Source organism: Myxocyprinus asiaticus, chromosome 33 (assembly GCF_019703515.2).
Source record: "Myxocyprinus asiaticus isolate MX2 ecotype Aquarium Trade chromosome 33, UBuf_Myxa_2, whole genome shotgun sequence".
Lineage (NCBI taxonomy): Eukaryota > Metazoa > Chordata > Actinopteri > Cypriniformes > Catostomidae > Myxocyprinus > Myxocyprinus asiaticus.
Window position 1 is genome coordinate 41,422,151 of NC_059376.1, and position 20,861 is coordinate 41,443,011.

Here is a 20,861-nt window from a genome sequence, read left to right on the forward strand (position 1 = left end):
TGTCTGGTTTGGTTCAGCTACCAAGTCAGACATCAGAAGACTTCAAAGGATAGTTCAGACTGCTGAGAGGATTATTGGTTCTCATCTTCCCACCCTCCATGAACTGTACACCTCCAGAATGAGGAAAAAGGCTGGTAAAATCACTCTTGACACCATTCACCCAGCACACTTCCTTTTCGAACTGTTGCCCTCTGGCCGGCACTACAGAGCACTGAGCACCAGAACAGCCAGGCACAGGAACAGTTTTTCCCTCAGGCCATCCATCTTATTAACAGTTAAAACTGCCCCCGAATACTTTCCTTTTGTCAATACAACCATGTGCAATATTCAGTCCATCCATTCCTACTATCTATATTTAATTTATATTTTTAACATTTCCTACCTCTTCTTCAATACATTACATCACCTGCACATAATTGTATATCTGTATCTAAAATATTCAAACAACATTATTGCTCTATTGTATACTTCTCTTTTTATTTATCTGTTATATCTTATTTTTTATTGTTATGTCACTATATGTATACATGTTTAAATGTATATGTTTGTATATATGTACCATATGGTTAAATTCTCTTTGCACTGGAAGATTCTGTCACCATGACAAATTCCTTGTGTGTGTAAGCATTCTTGGCAATAAAGCTCATTCTGATTCTGATTCTACATACTCAAAAACGATCCCTCAAATTATGGACACACCTAAATTCAAGTTCCCCTAACACACTGCAACATGAAGCCCTTAAAACCCAAGAGTTGAAGCATAAAACCAGTCCCCGCTGTCAGCTGGCTCTGAAACTCACAAACCCACTAACAACAAACACCAGTTTCAGTCCAGCACTGCTGAACAAAACCAAATCACAATAAACCAAATCATAAAAGAAAGCAAAAATTTATATTTGGACCACTGAGAAAATGAAAGTAAAAACCAAAGCAAATTGGAATGTTATCGGGCCCTAAACAGAACATACTGTATAATCTAGCAGAATATCTCCACACTGTAAAAGATCCAAAACAGAGACAGATCCTCACCAAATACAGACTCAGTGATCACAGTCTTGCCATAGAAAAAGGCAGACACAGACAAACATGGCTGAGAGAGAAATACTTTGACAAACTCTCAAACCTCATGCCACACTTTTCCAGTTCAGCAGAAACAGATCAAATGGAGGTGTTACTGGGGGAGGACAATCATGCATCAGTTGCAGCAAAATAAATTTTTGAGCTGCACACACTCAGAAACCAATCACTGCCTTAATGTACTTTGGTCACAGTATTTTTTAATGTTCATAATGCCTTGTTAAATGCTTATTTTATTTTATATTGTATAGTGTATATTGCTATTATAGTTTTTATTTTTTATTTTATTCATTACCTGGCATCTTATTTTAATTCTATTTTTACTGTTATTTGTTACTATTTTATTATTATTTGTCTTGTCATTATCTGTTTTGTGTATTAATGCTTTGGCAATATTGTATGTAAAAACAATCATGCTAATAAAGTACTTTAAAATTTAAAATGGAAATTTAGTGAGTGTGTGTGTGTGTGTGTGTGTGTGTGAGAGAGAGAGAGAGAGAGAGAGAGAGAGAGATGTGGAATGAGTACAGAACAAAAGGGATTCCTGTTTCGTTATTTGAATGGGGTGTTTGAGCCTTTTACAAAGATTTGATCCCATCGATTACACAGTATGTTCTATGGTAGACAGGGTACACTGGATTGAAATTTATGGTAAAGCAACATTGCAACAGGTTTTTGGATAGCCCTAGGGCCCAATGAAATAAAATGAAAACAAAACAATTACTTTTCAACATACCATTGCATTATTTTTATCAAATGAAGTGCTTTCAGATCCTCACAGCACATTCCAAAACACTACATTGGAGTTAAACAGATGCACAGGTACCTGTAATAACCTACCGGGCATTATTGCCTGCCGCACCTCCACCAGTGCCTTCAGCCAAGATGCGGGGTCATCAGCCGTGAACCACCTATCTTCACGTTTTGCCCCATTAATCCCAGAACAATTTCCTGGTGGTGGGGCAGCAGTCAGGGAAGGTGGCAGTCCTCCATGCATTTTCCCTGCACTTTGCGGCCAGATCAGCATATTTTAGCTTCTTCCTCTTATAGGCTGTCTCCAGACCCTCTTCCCATGGAACAGTAAGCTCAATCATTACTATTTTCCTAGCTGAATTCGACCACAACACTAAATCCAGCCTCAAGGAGGTAATGGCAGCCTCGGTAGGAAATTTTAGCTGCAGGCCAAGGTCGACCATCATTGACCAGTCACTTCCAGGCACCAAGCTTGATCTTGCTTCCCTCCATGCTGTGCCTTGTGCGGCACCTCCCTTCTTAGAAAAATCAACACCCTGCCTCTGGGGAGCATGGTTGCCTTTGTTTCCCTTTTCTCTATGCACCTCTAGGATCACTGCCAGCTTCCACGAGACCTGATCATTCCGCTCCCTATACCGCCCTTGTGCCAGGGCATTCTTGCACCCAACCAAAATGTGCTGCTAGTTTGCTCTTGAGGGGGCAACTGTCCATTTTGCCATACTACAGAGACAAATTCCCAGGGCTTGGTAGGGTATCGTAGGAGGATCTTATTAGAAAACGTAGCCTGGCTTGGGGTATCAGATGTCCCCTCCTATATGGTCCAGCGCCCTTGCTGCTGCTGGCTGACTGCCCTAACCTTATACCCTTCCTCTTCCATCCTAGTTACTTCTGTAACTACCATTGCTTTCCTCTGTTTTCGGGAGGCTGCTGAACACAGTTTGGGAGCCAACCCCAATCCAAGGCTTGTTCTTCCTGACTACGTTCTTGCAACAATCTCTTGATGCTTCAGTCTTGAAAACGCCTGGTTTACGTCCTCCTCTGGCTTTCAAGTTCTGCCTGTTCAGACTTGAACTTGACCTGACCTCACTGCCTGGTCTGTCGATTCCCATACCTCCAAAACAAGCCTGGTCTTTTCCTGCTTGAAGCCTAGAGTGAGTGATTTTAGAGGCAGTTGTAAAGCATTTCTTCCAAACAATGCTACATCTGAGAGACAACATGGCAGGCCTAGCCACTTCCTGATATATCTGTTGGCCATGGTGTCCATCCTAGCCACTGGCGCTGCAGAAATCTCACACATTTTTAGTGGCCACATCAAGCGATGGTAAGTGTAAATTGGAAACACCAAACCTTGAATTTGCCTGGGAGTTGACAATTGTGTATCTTATCAGGCCCTCTTTCAGTTGCTTCAGGACCAACTCTGCCATGTGTATGTCTGAATGGTCTGCTGTGTATTCTCTCCCTAAATTTCGAATAGGCTGCTCTGCCACAACCGGAATTCTTTCACCATCCACCTCAAATGAAATCCGATCGTCCCTCACCCCCTTTCTAATAGAAAGACTATGTAATTTTGTTCTCTTAATCTTTATTCTGGCCTATGCCAATAGCTCTTCCAGCCTTTTCAAGAGCTGGTTAGTACATGCAGCAGTCTGGAGGATGCTTGTGACATCATCTATATAACTGCGCAGAGCTGGCAATCTCACAACAGATTGTGCACGGATTCCTCGGACCATTTGTCTTGCACCAATTAGGATGATCTTGAATGCAGCCGTAAACAGGATGGGAGAGAATGAACATCCCATCACTATTCCTTTTTCCAGTTGCTGCCATCACTGTGGCAGGGTCGTGATTCTGCACACCCGGCCCGTAATAAGGCTGATTAAGCCCTAGAGGAATCACGACCCAGCCCCGCCCTCCACCCTGCCACAATCACGTTATGTAGTCCTGTGTTGCATGACATATTTTCAGGTCCCCATAGTAGCTATTTACCAAGCTCCTAATGCACTCTGGTACATGGAAAAACTCCAGTGCATAGCTAAAAGCTGGTGTGGAACTGATACATAGGCATTTGCCAAGTCCAGCCAGACTATGTGGACGTCTTTCTTATCTCTCTTGGCAGATTGGATCTGCTCCCATATTACTAATGCATGTTCCACGCACCCAGGAAAACCTGGTACACCTGCCTTCTGGCAGCTTGTGTCTATGTATCCATTCTTCAGGAGGTTGTCAGACATCCTCCGTACTATCACTGAAAAGAAAAGCTTTCCCTCCACATTCAATAGAGCAATGCTCCTAAACTGACTAATGCTGTTGGATCCCTGCTCTTTGGGAATGAAGATGGCCACTGCCCTTCGCCACTCCATGGGTATGCACTGCTTCTTCAAGGCAACCCTCGACAGTCTACACAACATTTTAAGAACCATGGGGCACTTCTTTTACAGCTTGTATTGTATCCCATTCGGGCCTGGGACTGAAGTTGCCCTGGCTTTTTCTACCACCTGCCTCACCTCACTTAGCTTAGGCAGATCTATGTCAAATTCCACTACTGGCTCTACTGGCCATGGGACATATCCAGGGGAGCCAAGCGGGTTGTCTTTGTAGCGGTCACCAAGTTGCTGTTCCATGTGGTCTTCTAGTTCCACTTTTGCCATCATCAGCTTCCCAGTCCTCTATTCTTCCAGCAGATTTCTAGCAATCTTAAAAGGAATCTTGATGAAATTAGCCCTTTCATGCTCCTACTTATTATTATTATTATTTGCAAAATACAGTGCTGCTCAATGAAATTAATGAAATTATAATGAAATAATGTAATTATATTGAAACTGACTGTTTTAATGAAAGCATTGATGAACATTTTTATTCAGTGCAACAGCACTCTTGTTTGTGAGATATTGCTTATATATAATGTAATTACTTTTGATATATTATCATTATTATTACTATTATTTAATAATACTAAACAATTGTATATTACATAGTACTACACAGTAGTAATACAATTTTTCTATAGCTTCTTCAGTTTCACGCTTCTGGTTAAACTGAGCTTTTATTTTGATGGTAAACTGAACGAAGGACTTTTAGTTTTGTTGTATGACGCCAGCTTCCCACTTCCGGCTAAGCAGCTTGCGATATGGATTAATGTGCTTATCAAACCGCTAAAGGCTGCGATTTAATTATATAAATGTATATTTCGCATGTGCTGCGTGCTTTACGGTAAATTATTGATCTGCTCTTTGTCATCTTTGACACAGTGCATGTGATGATTATGATCAGGTATCAGTGAATGAACGTCTGGCTTCACACATTCATTTTGCAGCGTGCACCACATGAAGACTGCATATTTATTTATCTCAGCCTTTTGTTTAATCGTTATACTTGGGCATATCACAACTGATTAATTGTGCATTCATGCATTCATTTTATGCATTCATACATTCATTTTCACCTTCAAAATATTTCAAATTCTGCGACATTCCACGTTTTATAATTAATTCTATTTACTTGACTGGATTCAGCAGTTTCCGACTGTGTTTTCTACATTGTGGAAATCATAGGGCCCTTGATAACCCTGATGCTCTGGTGATTTGGCTAGACAGCAGGAGTATTGACTACAGCAGCACAAAGGAATAAGAACAATTAATAAGAATGGTTAATCCTGCTGAGATACATATGTGGTGAGCCAAGCCAACAACCCAATACAATCAAATGCAAAGAGAAAACTAGATCCAATTTTGCTGAAGAAAATGTGCTTGCCCATGCAAAAGTCGCCACCATGATGATAGAGTGTTGAAGGTTGTTGCAAGGGGATAGGCAGTTACTTACTGGCTCAGGTCAAAAGAGCCCACCTTCAAGTCTGATATAGTATGATACAGTTACAGAATTCTATAGTATATCTCTGGATCTGGATATGGCTCTGGTCCCTGCTTCAATGTAAGTCTGTGGGGTTTTTATGGGATCCTTAGGCATTATATCATCTGTCAGGTGAAAAGCATAACTCTGATCAATCCTAAATGTAACAGCACACCTCTCCACAACAGGCTGCATGATTTTGAGGTATCATGCAGGCAGAAGACAGCAAGACAGCTCACTTTGGACCACAATGTGTGAGAACACTGAATTCTGTGCACTGTGGATGGTGTGTTGGTTTGCGTACCTGCTTACGTGTGCGTGTGACGTAGTTTGTATCAGTCGATGAGCCTGACACTGTACGTGTCCCCACAAGTGAACATGTCTTGGTATGATTCCTTGAAAAGGTCAAATTGGCTTGCGTCTTACAGCACGCCTGAAATAGACAGCATGCATAATCACATCATCTATATCGGGAACTAAAATTTTCCATTTAAACACAGTGCCTTATTTTAAAAAATGGATTGTTCTGAACATAAAGTATGATTGGATGAGCCAATGTTTAAAGCCGTTGTAAAATAGGTGATATAAATAATACGTACATCTATGACTGCACATCAATTAAATTCTATATATATACAATATATATATATATGCAACTATGTGTCACATCTACACAGATAACAATAGCTGTGATTGATCCACTTTGTAATCAGAAACCCTCCATCAGGAAGATTAAAAAGATATCTGAGGTAGCATTGCATTTTCTCCAAGACTATTTTAAGCTAATATTCTGGGTTTAAATCAAGTTAAGCTCAACCAAAAGCATTTGTGGCATAATGTTGATTTCCACAAAAAGGAATTACAACTCGTCCCTCCTTTTATTAAAAAAAAAAAAAGCAAAAATGGAGGTTCCAGTGAGGCACTAACAATAGAAGTGAATAGGGCCAATTTTTGGAGTGTTTAAAGGCAGAAATGTGAAGCTTATAATTTAATAAAAGCACTTACATTAAATCTTCTATTAAAACTCATGTATTATTTGAGCTGTAAAGTTGTTTTAATTGTCATTTTACAGACGTTTTAGGGTTTTAGTGTCTGTTGACATTACATCATCATGGCAACGAAGTTGTAAAATTGGCTATAACTTTACACAGAAAAGGTTAGTATGTGAGTTTCTCACAGCAAAATCATGTTTACATGTATTTTGTTGATGTTTTGTGGCTATACTTTTGGAACAGTGAGTATTTGAACGTTTACGGATTGGCCCTCCTTGACTTCTATTGTTAGTGCCTCACTTTAACCCAGATTTAGCTTTTTTTAAAGTAAAGGAGGGATGAGTCAAAATACATTTTCGTGGTAATCTAGATTATGCCATAAATGCTGTCGATTGAGCTTAACTTGTATTGAACCCAGAATATTCCTTTAAGATACATGCATCATATCACATTGCATTTGGTCTCGTTTTAATCAGGAGCATCTGCTTTTTTAAATATTCTGTTTGTTTCATGAAGTTACAAGTGAAAATGTGACAAAAAGCCTGTTTACAACTTAGCAACTCTGTGCTTTCAAGGCTTTTACTCGATATTTATTTGGCATATGAATGAAACAATCTTCCTATGCAAGACTTTTCAGATCTGTATGATATTTTAACTAGTATGGTGTACAGTACATAATCATATTTCATAAGTTATGAAAAAGGAACACATCTAATTCATCAGCAAATTACAAAGCACTTGTTAAGAGTTGGACATATCACCTATATGCATTGTAAAGTCTTAAATAGGCAAAATTGCTTATATGTATTGTAAAGTTCTGTGCTTTAAAACGGCACCCATTCTGTGTTGTTAAGCAAGTAGTTGTTAATTAATTTGAGGCTTATTTTTCAGCGTGGAGCATCTAAGTATGCCTAAAATAAGTATTTATTATTATTTAAGAGCATGCAAGCATACAGGGTGTGCCTGATTTATTTGCTCTCTGCACGGCAGACAACATGTATAATAAATAATATGTAGGCTATCTAAATCTCAACATGTTCACATTAACTCATTTTTAATGCAACAATTTAATAAATAATTAAACTACACAGCTTTTTTCTATTATTTATAATTTTATTTGATTTTTTTCTATTATTTATTATTTCAGAAACTAATGCATTTTCTCTCAATACACTAGCATTTTGGCATTTTGAACAACGCAGACACACCGACGCAGAACTATAAATGCAAACCACTAGGTTTGCATATTTTGTCATGTGCTGCATTTAAAATGTGTTTGTAATGCAGAGATGTCACAGGTCTCTTCCAGCGATAGTGTGACTAAGGGATCTCTCAGTTGCAACAATCACTTTTACCATGTATCGCTATGGCAACCCCAAGTGTCTTGTTCAGTTCCACGTGTTACCATGGGAACGTGATATTCCCCCCTCACCCTACCCTGTGCTGCAGTGGAACCTATAGCCAATGAGAAACCGGGAAGAGTTGCATCTCTGATACAACTCATTAAACTTCTTTTTCTTATTCGGAACTCAAAGTGAGATTTCTGAATTACTTTTGTGTCTGTTTATTGTGAAACTGTAACAGGAGGTTTCTTCAGAAGCACTCTTTAATATGCAAATGAAGCAGAGATGAAAGATTAAGAGATGTTAAACACCGGTGCCCTTGATCTCACGCACACCGCGTGACTCGCCTGTGGCTCAATAACAACGAATGCTGTGTGAGATGCATCTGTGTCATGTGCCATCGGTCATGTTGAGCTGTTTAATAATTCCACCCACATTCATTACCGTTTCATCTGAATCAATTTACTCTGAAATAACACAGCACCAAAATGAGTCGTGTGTTTTTGATAAGTATCATTGGTAAAGCTGATGCCAATTTAATTACATTAAATTACACATGCTGTCATGAATGATGTCAGATCTCAAAGGAAAGAGAAATTACAAATGCAATCTCTGTAGTATCTCAGTTGTTTCTCCTAGATTTTAATTTGTTTTTAATCCTGAGTAAAGATCATTCTCTGGAGTTTTCAACAATAAAGGGATCTCTTGATTAAATTGAGAGCAAATGAAGATTTTTCCTTAGCTTTTCCGATTTTTCTCCTGAGAAAAAGACCCTCGTAATCTCACGTGTCTCCTGTAGAGTTTCAGACGTGATCTCAACAATGTCTAAAACTGTGATTTGCCTTCAGATTTGCCAAGATCCAAATGTTTGCAATCAAAATCCAGAAATCTCAATATGAACTCATGAAATTCTTCCAAGACCATATTATCTGAGCTGCAATCCACATTCATTTTTTAGCTTAATAGACCTTATTCACAGCAGCGCCATCACAACGAGGCTGTGAGGCATAGACGTACAGTCTCTACAGTAGACTGTTCTACAGTTTAAAGTTTCTGGATTGTTCCACGGACAAAACAATGATAATATATCTGTTCAAGAACATTCAGTATACAAAGAAATCCAGACAACATGAGTTCCCTCACAGACTCATTGATGGCGCTAGCGTGAATAAGGTCCATACTGTATGTCAACAATTGTTTCATTCGTGTCTATTTTTATTTGTTTGAAGGAATTTTAGGAGAAAAAAAATTTGATTGGCAGTTCATTAAAATGAAACATAACTTAGAACTCAATGAAGAGCTATGAAAGAGCAACCTCTGAGCAATATAATTTACTTCTGGGATGTTTCCAAAATTCAGAAGAAGTGATTTTATTTTAAGAGAAGCAAAATTCACGAGAGGTGCTTGTTACAAACATATACACATGCTAACCAGATACTAGACTGCAGCAATCTTGGAAAATTTGGACAAAAATGCTGTCTAATACAGAAGACAACAGCACCTGTTCTCTGAGATAAACAAGACAACATCAAACTATCTAGATTTACATCTCTTCTGTTTCTATTCACATACCCAAATGCTCTGTTGCTTTTGTTCAGACTTCCTCACACTGTTGTCCAATTCAGAATCACATAACTCATCATGTTGTAAAGGTAAACAGGAGGTTAGATTTGATTGAACTTCCTCTGTCCCCTAACCATAGATTGGCAGATGGATAAAAGATTAAAAAAAAGAGTTATATTTTGGTCTGTTCTCACCCAAAACTGATTGGATCTACTTAGAAGACATGGATTAAACCACTGGAGTCATATGGATTACTTTAATGCTGCCTTTATGTGCTTTTTGGAGCTTCAAAATATTGGTCAACATTCACTTTATTATTTACTATTTTCACAAAATTATTTTGTATGAACTATACATTTTAGTATTAAAGTAAGTGAAGTCATCCCGGATTAACTGAGGAAATACATGTAGATGCATTGTCCTTTGATTTTGGCTGATGAAGGGTTTTGTTAGTGGATAATTCATTTTCTATGTAGTTCAAGAGAGTTTCTATGTACTTTAAGTGTTGTCCGTCCTTTGACCAAGTTGATATAGGTATCATTCAGTGAGGAGCATCATAGTCCGGCTTGAAGGTTATGGCAGGTAATTTTGGTGAAGAATCCCATGTCTTTGAGTTTACATCCATTCATCCTCTGTGAAATCTGTCTTAGTAGACTGAAGTGAAGTCTGGCTGGCACATGCTGCGGTTGGTCATTATCACTCAGCGACACTTTCCTATTTACATCTCGGGTTTTTAAATCCATAAGGATCTCTTTCTTAATGGCGATTGCGGCAGTGATGACAGCAGACTCGCGCTCTTCGCTTTCAAATTCTGTACATCACTTAAAGCGTGATTGCATCACTCAAGGCTAGCTAGAAGGCCTAGACTGGGACATATCCTAAAGACCACACCCACAAAAACAAATAAATCGATCTGACTGGCTGATGAATCTGATAATCTGACATTAGATGACTATTTACTTGCACTGTTGAGGGATTCTGTAGAAATTCTGAAGGCCTAATGGGGTGGAGCTCAGACTCACGCGCTGCTTCGGCTAATCAGCTTGGCTTCGGGCATGCGATTTGTGAAACAGCCGTCACGCTTCGCTTGTAAGCATCAAGGAAAAAAATTCTGATTGGATAAACTTTTAATTTTTTGCTATTTATTTGTAGATGAATTAGGAGTGGAAAGCGGCTGCAAATACATATAGGCAAAAAAGTGAATGAGAATGAAAGGATGAAAAAAATATTTATTTATTAGGCATGTTAGGCCAGCTGAGAAGGCTTTTCGCCACTGTCGTAGTTAAATCACAGATTACACACTATGAGACTATGCACTGCTAGTTGAAGATTACAATGTATAGAGAATTATATGAGGGATTTTAGATGAGGGTCAAGACCTGTTACATAATATGTCTGTAACTGATACAATTCCATATTTCAGATCAGATTTTTCTACATTTCACACTGTTCCATATTTCAGATCAGATAATTTTTTCAAATCAATTTATTCTATTTATCAAATGAGTTTATTCCATATTTCAGTTCAGTTTATTCCATATTTCAAATCAGATTATTCCATATTTCAGTTCAGTTTATTCCATATTTCAATCAGATTATTCCATATTTCAATCAGATTATTCCATATTTCAGTTCATATTATTCCATATTTCAATCAGATTATTCCATATTTCAGTTCATATTATTCCATATTTCAAGTCAGATTACTCCATATTTCAGGTCAGTTTATTCTATATTTCAATCAGATTATTCCATATTTCAGTTCAGATTATTCCATGTTTCAGTTCAGATTATTCCATGTTTCAGTTCAGATTATTCCATATTTCAGTTCAGATTATTCCATATTTCAAGTCAGATTATTCCATATTTCAGTTCAGATTATTCCATATTTCAGTTCAGATTATTCCATATTTCAAGTCAGATTATTCCATATTTCAGTTCAGATTATTCCATATTTCAAGTCAGATTATTCCATGTTTCAGTTCAGATTATTCCATATTTCAGTTCAGATTATTCCATGTTTCAGTTCAGTTTATTCCATATTTCAATCAGATTATTCCATATTTCAATCAGATTATTCCATATTTCAGTTCATATTATTCCATATTTCAGTTCATATTATTCCATATTTCAGTTCAGTTTATTCCATATTTAAAGTCAGATTATTCCATATTTCAGGTCAGTTTATTCTATATTTCAGTTCAGATTATTCCATGTTTCAGTTCAGATTATTCCATATTTCAGTTCAGATTATTCCATATTTCAAGTCAGATTATTCCATATTTCAGTTCAGATTATTCCATATTTCAAGTCAGATTATTCCATGTTTCAGTTCAGATTATTCCATATTTCAGTTCAGATTATTCCATATTTCAGTTCAGATTATTCCATGTTTCAGTTCAGTTTATTCCATATTTCAGTTCAGATTATTCCATGTTTCAGTTCAGATTATTCCATATTTCAGTTCAGATTATTCCATATTTCAAGTCAGATTATTCCATATTTCAGTTCAGATTATTCCATATTTCAAGTCAGATTATTCCATGTTTCAGTTCAGATTATTCCATATTTCAGTTCAGATTATTCCATATTTCAGTTCAGATTATTCCATGTTTCAGTTCAGTTTATTCCATATTTCAATCAGATTATTCCATATTTCAATCAGATTATTCCATATTTCAGTTCATATTATTCCATATTTCAGTTCATATTATTCCATATTTCAGTTCAGTTTATTCCATATTTAAAGTCAGATTATTCCATATTTCAGGTCAGTTTATTCTATATTTCAATCAGATTATTCCATATTTCGGTTCAGATTATTCCATGTTTCAATTCAGTTTATTCTATATTTCAATCAAATTATTCCATATTTCAGTTCATATTATTCCATATTTCAATCAGATTATTCCATATTTCAGGTCAGTTTATTCCATATTTCAGTTCATATTATTCCATATTTCAGTTCAGTTTATTCCATATTTCAAATGAGTTTATTCCATATTTCAAATGAGTTTATTCCATATTTCAGGTCAGATTATTCCATATTTCAATCAGATTATTCCATATTTCAGTTCAGTTTATTCTATATTTCAATCAAATTATTCCATATTTCAGTTCATATTATTCCATATTTCAGTTCAGTTTATTCCATATTTCAGGTCAGATTATTCCATATTTCAGGTCAGTTTATTCCATATTTCAGTTCATATTATTCCATATTTCAAATCAGTTTATTCCATATTTCAGGTCAGTTTATTCCATATTTCAATCAGATTATTCCATATTTCAGGTCAGATTATTCCATATTTCAGTTCGTATTATTCTTAATTTTAAATCAGTTTATTCCATAAATTAGGTCAGACTGTTCCATATTTCAGTTCAGTTTATTCCATATTTCAGTTCAGTTTATTCCATATTTCAATCAGTTTATTCCATATTTCAAGTCAGATTATTCCATATTTCAGGTCAGTTTATTCCATATTTCAGTTAAATTTATTCCATATTTCAATCAGATTATTCCATATTTCAAGTTAGATTATTCCATATTTCAAGTCAGTTTATTCCATATTTCAGTTAAATTTATTCCATATTTCAGTTGTTTATTCCATATTTCAGTTCAGTTTATTCTATATTTCAATCAAATTATTCCATATTTCAGTTCAGTTTATTCCATATTTCAGTTCATATTATTCCATATTTCAAATGAGTTTATTCCATATTTCAATCAGTTTATTCCATATTTCAATCAGATTATTCCATATTTCAAATCAGATTATTCCATATTTCAGTTCATATTATTCCATATTTCAGATCAGATTATTCCATATTTCAATCAGATTATTCCATATTTCAGTTCATATTATTCCATATTTCAATTCAGATTATTCCATATTTCAGGTCAGTTTATTCCATATTTCAGTTCATATTATTCCATATTTCAGTTCAGTTTATTCCATATTTCAGGTCAGATTATTCCATATTTCAAATGAGTTTATTCCATATTTCAAATGAGTTTATTCCATATTTCAGATCAGTTTATTCCATATTTCAATCAAATTATTCCATATTTCAGTTCATATTATTCCATATTTCAATCAGATTATTCCATATTTCAGTTCAGATTATTCCATATTTCAAGTCAGATTATTCCATATTTCAGTTCAGATTATTCCATATTTCAAGTCAGATTATTCCATGTTTCAGTTCAGATTATTCCATATTTCAGTTCAGATTATTCCATATTTCAATCAGATTATTCCATATTTCAGGTCAGTTTATTCTATATTTCAATCAGTTTATTCCATATTTCAATCAGATTATTCCATATTTCAGTTCATATTATTCCATATTTCAGTTCAGTTTATTCTATATTTCAATCAAATTATTCCATATTTCAGTTCATATTATTCCATATTTCAGTTCAGTTTATTCCATATTTCAGGTCAGATTATTCCATATTTCAGGTCAGTTTATTCCATATTTCAGTTCATATTATTCCATATTTCAAATCAGTTTATTCCATATTTCAGGTCAGTTTATTCCATATTTCAATCAGATTATTCCATATTTCAGGTCAGATTATTCCATATTTCAGTTCGTATTATTCTTAATTTTAAATCAGTTTATTCCATAAATTAGGTCAGACTGTTCCATATTTCAGTTCAGATTATTCCATATTTCAGTTCAGTTTATTCTATATTTCAGTTCAGTTTATTCCATATTTCAATCAGTTTATTCCATATTTCAGGTCAGTTTATTCCATATTTCAGTTAAATTTATTCCATATTTCAATCAGATTATTCCATATTTCAAGTTAGATTATTCCATATTTCAAGTCAGTTTATTCCATATTTCAGTTAAATTTATTCCATATTTCAGTTCAGTTTATTCCATATTTCAGTTCAGTTTATTCTATATTTCAATCAAATTATTCCATATTTCAGTTCAGTTTATTCCATATTTCAGTTCATATTATTCCATATTTCAAATGAGTTTATTCCATATTTCAATCAGTTTATTCCATATTTCAATCAGATTATTCCATATTTCAAATCAGATTATTCCATATTTCAAGTTAGATTATTCCATATTTCAAGTCAGTTTATTCCATATTTCAGTTAAATTTATTCCATATTTCAGTTCAGTTTATTCCATATTTCAGTTCAGTTTATTCTATATTTCAATCAAATTATTCCATATTTCAGTTCAGTTTATTCCATATTTCAGTTCATATTATTCCATATTTCAAATGAGTTTATTCCATATTTCAATCAGTTTATTCCATATTTCAATCAGATTATTCCATATTTCAAGTTAGATTATTCCATATTTCAAGTCAGTTTATTCCATATTTCAGTTAAATTTATTCCATATTTCAGTTCAGTTTATTCCATATTTCAGTTCAGTTTATTCTATATTTCAATCAAATTATTCCATATTTCAGTTCAGTTTATTCCATATTTCAAATCAGATTATTCCATATTTCAGTTCAGTTTATTCCATATTTCAAGTCAGATTATTCCATATTTCAATCAGATTATTCCATATTTCAGTTCATATTATTCCATATTTCAAGTCAGATTACTCCATATTTCAGGTCAGTTTATTCTATATTTCAATCATATTATTCCATATTTCAATCAGATTATTCCATATTTCAAGTTAGTTTATTCCATATTTCAGTTAAATTTATTCCATATTTCAGTTCAGTTTATTCCATATTTCAGTTCAGTTTATTCTATATTTCAATCAAATTATTCCATATTTCAGTTCAGTTTATTCCATATTTCAAATCAGATTATTCCATATTTCAGTTCAGTTTATTCCATATTTCAATCAGATTATTCCATATTTCAATCAGATTATTCCATATTTCAGTTCATATTATTCCATATTTCAAGTCAGATTACTCCATATTTCAGGTCAGTTTATTCTATATTTCAATCAGATTATTCCATATTTCAGTTCAGATTATTCCATGTTTCAGTTCAGATTATTCCATATTTCAGTTCAGATTATTCCATATTTCAGTTCAGATTATTCCATATTTCAAGTCAGATTATTCCATGTTTCAGTTCAGATTATTCCATATTTCAGTTCAGATTATTCCATATTTCAGTTCAGATTATTCCATGTTTCAGTTCAGTTTATTCCATATTTCAATCAGATTATTCCATATTTCAATCAGATTATTCCATATTTCAGTTCATATTATTCCATATTTCAGTTCATATTATTCCATATTTCAGTTCAGTTTATTCCATATTTAAAGTCAGATTATTCCATATTTCAGGTCAGTTTATTCTATATTTCAATCAGATTATTCCATATTTCGGTTCAGATTATTCCATGTTTCAATTCAGTTTATTCTATATTTCAATCAAATTATTCCATATTTCAGTTCATATTATTCCATATTTCAAATGAGTTTATTCCATATTTCAATCAGTTTATTCCATATTTCAATCAGTTTATTCCATATTTCATGTCAGATTATTCCATATTTCAGTTCAGATTATTCCATATTTCAATCAGATTATTCCATATTTCAAATCAGTTTATTCCGTATTTCAGGTCAGATTATTCCATATTTCAGTTCGTATTATTCTTAATTTTAAATCAGTTTATTCCATATATTAGGTCAGACTGTTCCATATTTCAGTTCAGTTTATTCCATATTTCAGGTCAGTTTATTCCATATTTCAAATGAGTTTATTCCATATTTCATGTCAGATTATTCCATATTTCAGGTCAGATTATTCCATATTTCAGTTCAGATTATTCCATATTTCAAATCAGTTTATTCCATATTTCAGGTCAGTTTATTCCATATTTCAAATGAGTTTATTCCATATTTCAAATGAGTTTATTCCATATTTCAGGTCAGTTTATTCCATATTTCAAATGAGTTTATTCCATATTTCATGTCAGATTATTCCATATTTCAGGTCACATTATTCCATATTTCAGTTCAGATTATTCCATATTTCAAATCAGTTTATTCCATTTTCACATTGTTCTATATTTAAAATCTGATTATTCCATATTTCAAATAAAACATTTTTTCACATCAGATTCTATATTTCATTCAGATTATTCCATATTTCAGATCACATAATTCCATTTTTAGGTCATTTTATTTTATATTTTAGATCAGATTATTCCATATTTCAAATCATTACATGTGTCCATAAAATGCAGTTCCTCCTGCTGTCTGTAGATCAGTGACCTCCAAAAATGTGTTAAATTAAAGTGATGCCTCACTTTACAGTACAAAAGCTCTATTGAAGGATTTCAGAGAAGATTTATTGAGTGCAATTATAATTGTAGCATTTATACTAACATTTTTAGAATAGTAAGTGAAAATATTCCAATCCTGAGGCATGCAACAGCATAATTAGTGGTGTTTTCTAAGGGAAGCATCACTATTACTATTGCTCAAACTGAGGGTTAGTGATTTGGTAGAGACTTGGAGGTGGGCTCTTTTGACTTGAGTCAGTATGCAACCACCTAGCAACCACCAAGAACACCCTATTAAATGTATGGCAGCACACTTACAACCACTCAGAATGCCTGATCAAGTGCACAGCAAAGGCAAGGCAACCACGCAAAACCACCTAGCATTCTGGCAGTGACTATTTGACTATTGCTCAGAGAAGGACCACTTAAAGTTTCTTTAGAAAATGCAAAATCTTGTTAAAGTTTAATAGAAGCAAGACTATACAACAAAACTAGAACATAAAAAATGGAATTATGCCACCCTTAGTTATGATTGTGTGTTTGTGTATCCACAGGCTGCCAAAGTGGAGAAGCAGTTATTTACTCAGGTCCATTCATTACAAGACAATTTCAGAGAAAAGAGCATCTCCACCAACCAACACATGACACGGCTTGAGACCCTACAGGCCGAGGTGAGGAATTCTGTTATTCACAAGCAGCCAATGATAAAAACCTTGATGCATTAAAAAATCTTTCCCTTTTGTACCTGATTTCCTCTTTTCCTTCCTTTAATTATTTTATTTTGTCCTGCACAAAACAGCAAGGGCTTGAAGTAAGTTGTTATAAACCATATACATCTGTCTGCATGCCTTTCGTTTTTGATGTGTGCAGCTCTGTGATGTCATGTCATTGTGATGCAAAATGCCACTGGATCATATCCCGATTGCGTTGTTATGTTTGCGCATCAAAGCCGATTCTTTCACAAACTCATCTATGAAAGACTGTAATGTAATTGGTTCGCAATGCCAGTGTCATCAATGGCGACTATGATGTTACGTTACAGGTCTATTCCGAGCAAAACTACCAAATGAAAAAGCTTTGTAAAATGCTATATGTGCACACTTTTCATTCAGTACTAAAAAGTATTCATAAAAATGTTCAGAATCTGATTATAAATGCACTATTTTACCCAATTTTTTGTATGCTATGTAACCGTGTCCTTATTAGGGTATCAAACTGTTAGCTTAGCAACATGCTAACATCAAAAACACAATTGAAATCAGTTTGTAGTTTAGTTTCCTGTGTGCTTTATGTGAGCAGCACTATTTGTATGACATACAGACTTGTTCCCTATGTAGAGCATTCCAAATCAGTCGCTTATGAGGTTCCATTACATTTAGGATGCTGCCTTAGAAGGTTATTTTGTCAGCAATAGACAGTGAGCTACAGCGAACTTGTATGTGCCTATATATTATATTTAGCAAAAAAGATTACTTCATACACATCTACTGCATGAGTAATGGATCTGTGCGTTTTGCATGTGTAAGCTGTGTGGTCAGTACACATCAATTATGTTTTCTTCTTGTAAAACATGTAACTGTATAGGTGGATTTAAGCTATTAAAGCGTATCTGTGTAAGATCTGTTTAATGGTTAACAGGAGTTTTGCTAATGCAGAATGCTGAAAAGTAAACTTGAATTGAGTGGACAACAATTTGTTACCATACAATATTACAATATTAGGTAGGTGGTTTTAATGTTGTGGCTGATCGGTGTATGATTAATGATTTGAACCAACTCCTAAACTTTTGCTTTTTTAAGTAATAAGACTTATGATTTTCGAATGGCAGATGATAAAATGGGTGAAAAAATCCCATAGACTTACATTAAAGGAGGGACCTGAGTCACATCTGCAGGAGATACAGTATATCATAGAGACTTCGGGCAGACTCTTTTGACTTGGGCCAGTAAGTTACCACCTAGGAACCACCCACAACTCCCTAGCAACCACCTCGAACACCCTAGCAACCATATAGCAATGCCCTGGCAACCACTCACAACACCCTAGCATCGTGGTGGTGAGTTTTGCATGGGCAAGCAAAATATCACTTTTTTTATATTATCTAATTAGATATTTGATGAAGTCAGAGTAAAGAGTACTACACACTACCGAGTGTGTCTCATGATAGTACAGTAATTGGTTTTACTCATGTTGAGTAATTAGCCAGAACTGGCCACAAGATAAGTGATCTATAGGGATGAGCTGTCAATCAAATGAGCTGATATGTAGAATCATTTGTACTTTCTCTATCTGTCTGTGTCTCTTATTGTTTCTCTCTAAATTTCAATTTCAAAGTACATTACAGTCAATTTTTTTTTTTTTTTTTTTTTTTTGATGTAATACTGCCAAGGCATCAATACGCATATGCAATACAAAACAATCTCTCTCTGTCTGTCTGATCAGTACAGTCTCTCTCTGCTGTGTAGTGTGAGTCGGGAATCTTCTGTTCTATTTTAATGCAGAATGCTGCAATGTTTGGGTGTTCCTGAAACTACAGTCAGTGTCAGAAATAGAGACAGAGGGAGGGAATCTATTTCCATTCATGAGGTTTCTTGATTCAATAGGGACACACAAGACTGTTATTTACCAGTGTCAAAGTCCAGTTTACATGTCTAGTAAGGTAAATCCAAAAAAAAAGATACTAAGTCATATTTATGAGATAAAAATTCACTTATGAGATAGTAAGTCATATTTATGAGACAAAAAGTCAAAAGTATGAGATAGTAAGTCATATTTATCAGAATCAGAATCAGAATGAGCTTCATTGCCAAGTATGCTTACACATACAAGGAATTTATGAGATAAAAAGTCAAAAGGATGAGATAGTAAGTCATATTTATGAGATAAAAATTCACTTATGAGATAGTTAGTCATATTTATGAGATAAAAAGTCAAAAGTATGAGATAGTAAGTCATATTTATGAGATAAAAAGTCAAAAGAATGAGATAGTAAGTCACATTTAGGAGATAAAAATTCACTTGTGAGATAGTAAGTCATATTTATGAGATAAAAAGTCAAAAGTATGAGATAGTAAGTCATTTATGAGATAAAAAGTAAAAGTATGAGATAGTAAGTCATATTTATGAGATAAAAAGTAAAAGTATGAGATAGTAAGTCATATTTATGAGATAAAAAGTCAAAAGTATGAGATAGTAAGTCATTTATGAGATAAAAAGTCAAAAGTATGAGATAGTAAGTCATATTTATGAGATAAAAAGTAAAAGTATGAGATAGTAAGTCATATTTATGAGATAAAAAGTCAAAAGTATGAGATAGTAAGTCATTTATGAGATAAAAAGTAAAAGTATGAGATAGTAAGTCATATTTATGAGATAAAAAGTCAAAAGTATGAGATAGTAAGTCATTTATGAGATAAAAAGTAAAAGTATGAGATAGTAAGTCATATTTATGAGATAAAAAGTCAAAAGTATGAGATAGTAAGTCATTTATGAGATAAAAAGTCAAAAGTATGAGATAGTAAGTCATTTATGAGATAAAAAGTCAAAGTTATTAGAAAGTCGTTATGAAATAAAAAATCTATTACGAGATAGTAAGTCATAATTACTATATAAAGTCAAAATTATGAGATAAAAGGTCAAATTTATGAGAAAGATGTTATGAAATAAAAAAAACAATTATGAGATAGTTCATGTATGAGTAAGTCATTGTTATAAGATAAAAAGTCATTATGATGAATTTTGTGTTCTTTACAACAATCGCCTTCGACTTGCTAACTGGGGTTCTAAATACAATTATAATTACTTAATTATTTACTTTTTATACAAAATTTACAATCATATTTGTCTCAAAATACACAATGATGACTCGAAAACTTACAGATATTACAGTTTCATTTTCTGTAAAGCTGCTTTGAAACGATGTGTGTTGTGAAAAGTGCTGTACAAATAAAAATGACTTGATTATTATTAGATACAAGCCTCATAATGAGTTACTATCTCATAACTGTGACATTTAATATTAAACGTTTGACTTATATGTCGTAAA

The 20,861-nt window shown here is 34.0% G+C and overlaps 1 protein-coding gene across 1 annotated transcript in view; it reads left to right on the forward strand.

Moving 5' to 3' along the window:
* LOC127423774 (BICD family-like cargo adapter 1) overlaps positions 1-20,861 on the forward strand; it is a 58,496-nt gene that overhangs the window by 14,314 nt on the left and 23,321 nt on the right. Inside the window, exons 3-4 of the mRNA XM_051668332.1 lie at positions 17,371-17,487; positions 17,616-17,627. Coding sequence (XP_051524292.1) covers positions 17,371-17,487; positions 17,616-17,627 — 129 coding nt within the window. The remainder of the gene's footprint in view (positions 1-17,370; positions 17,488-17,615; positions 17,628-20,861) is intronic.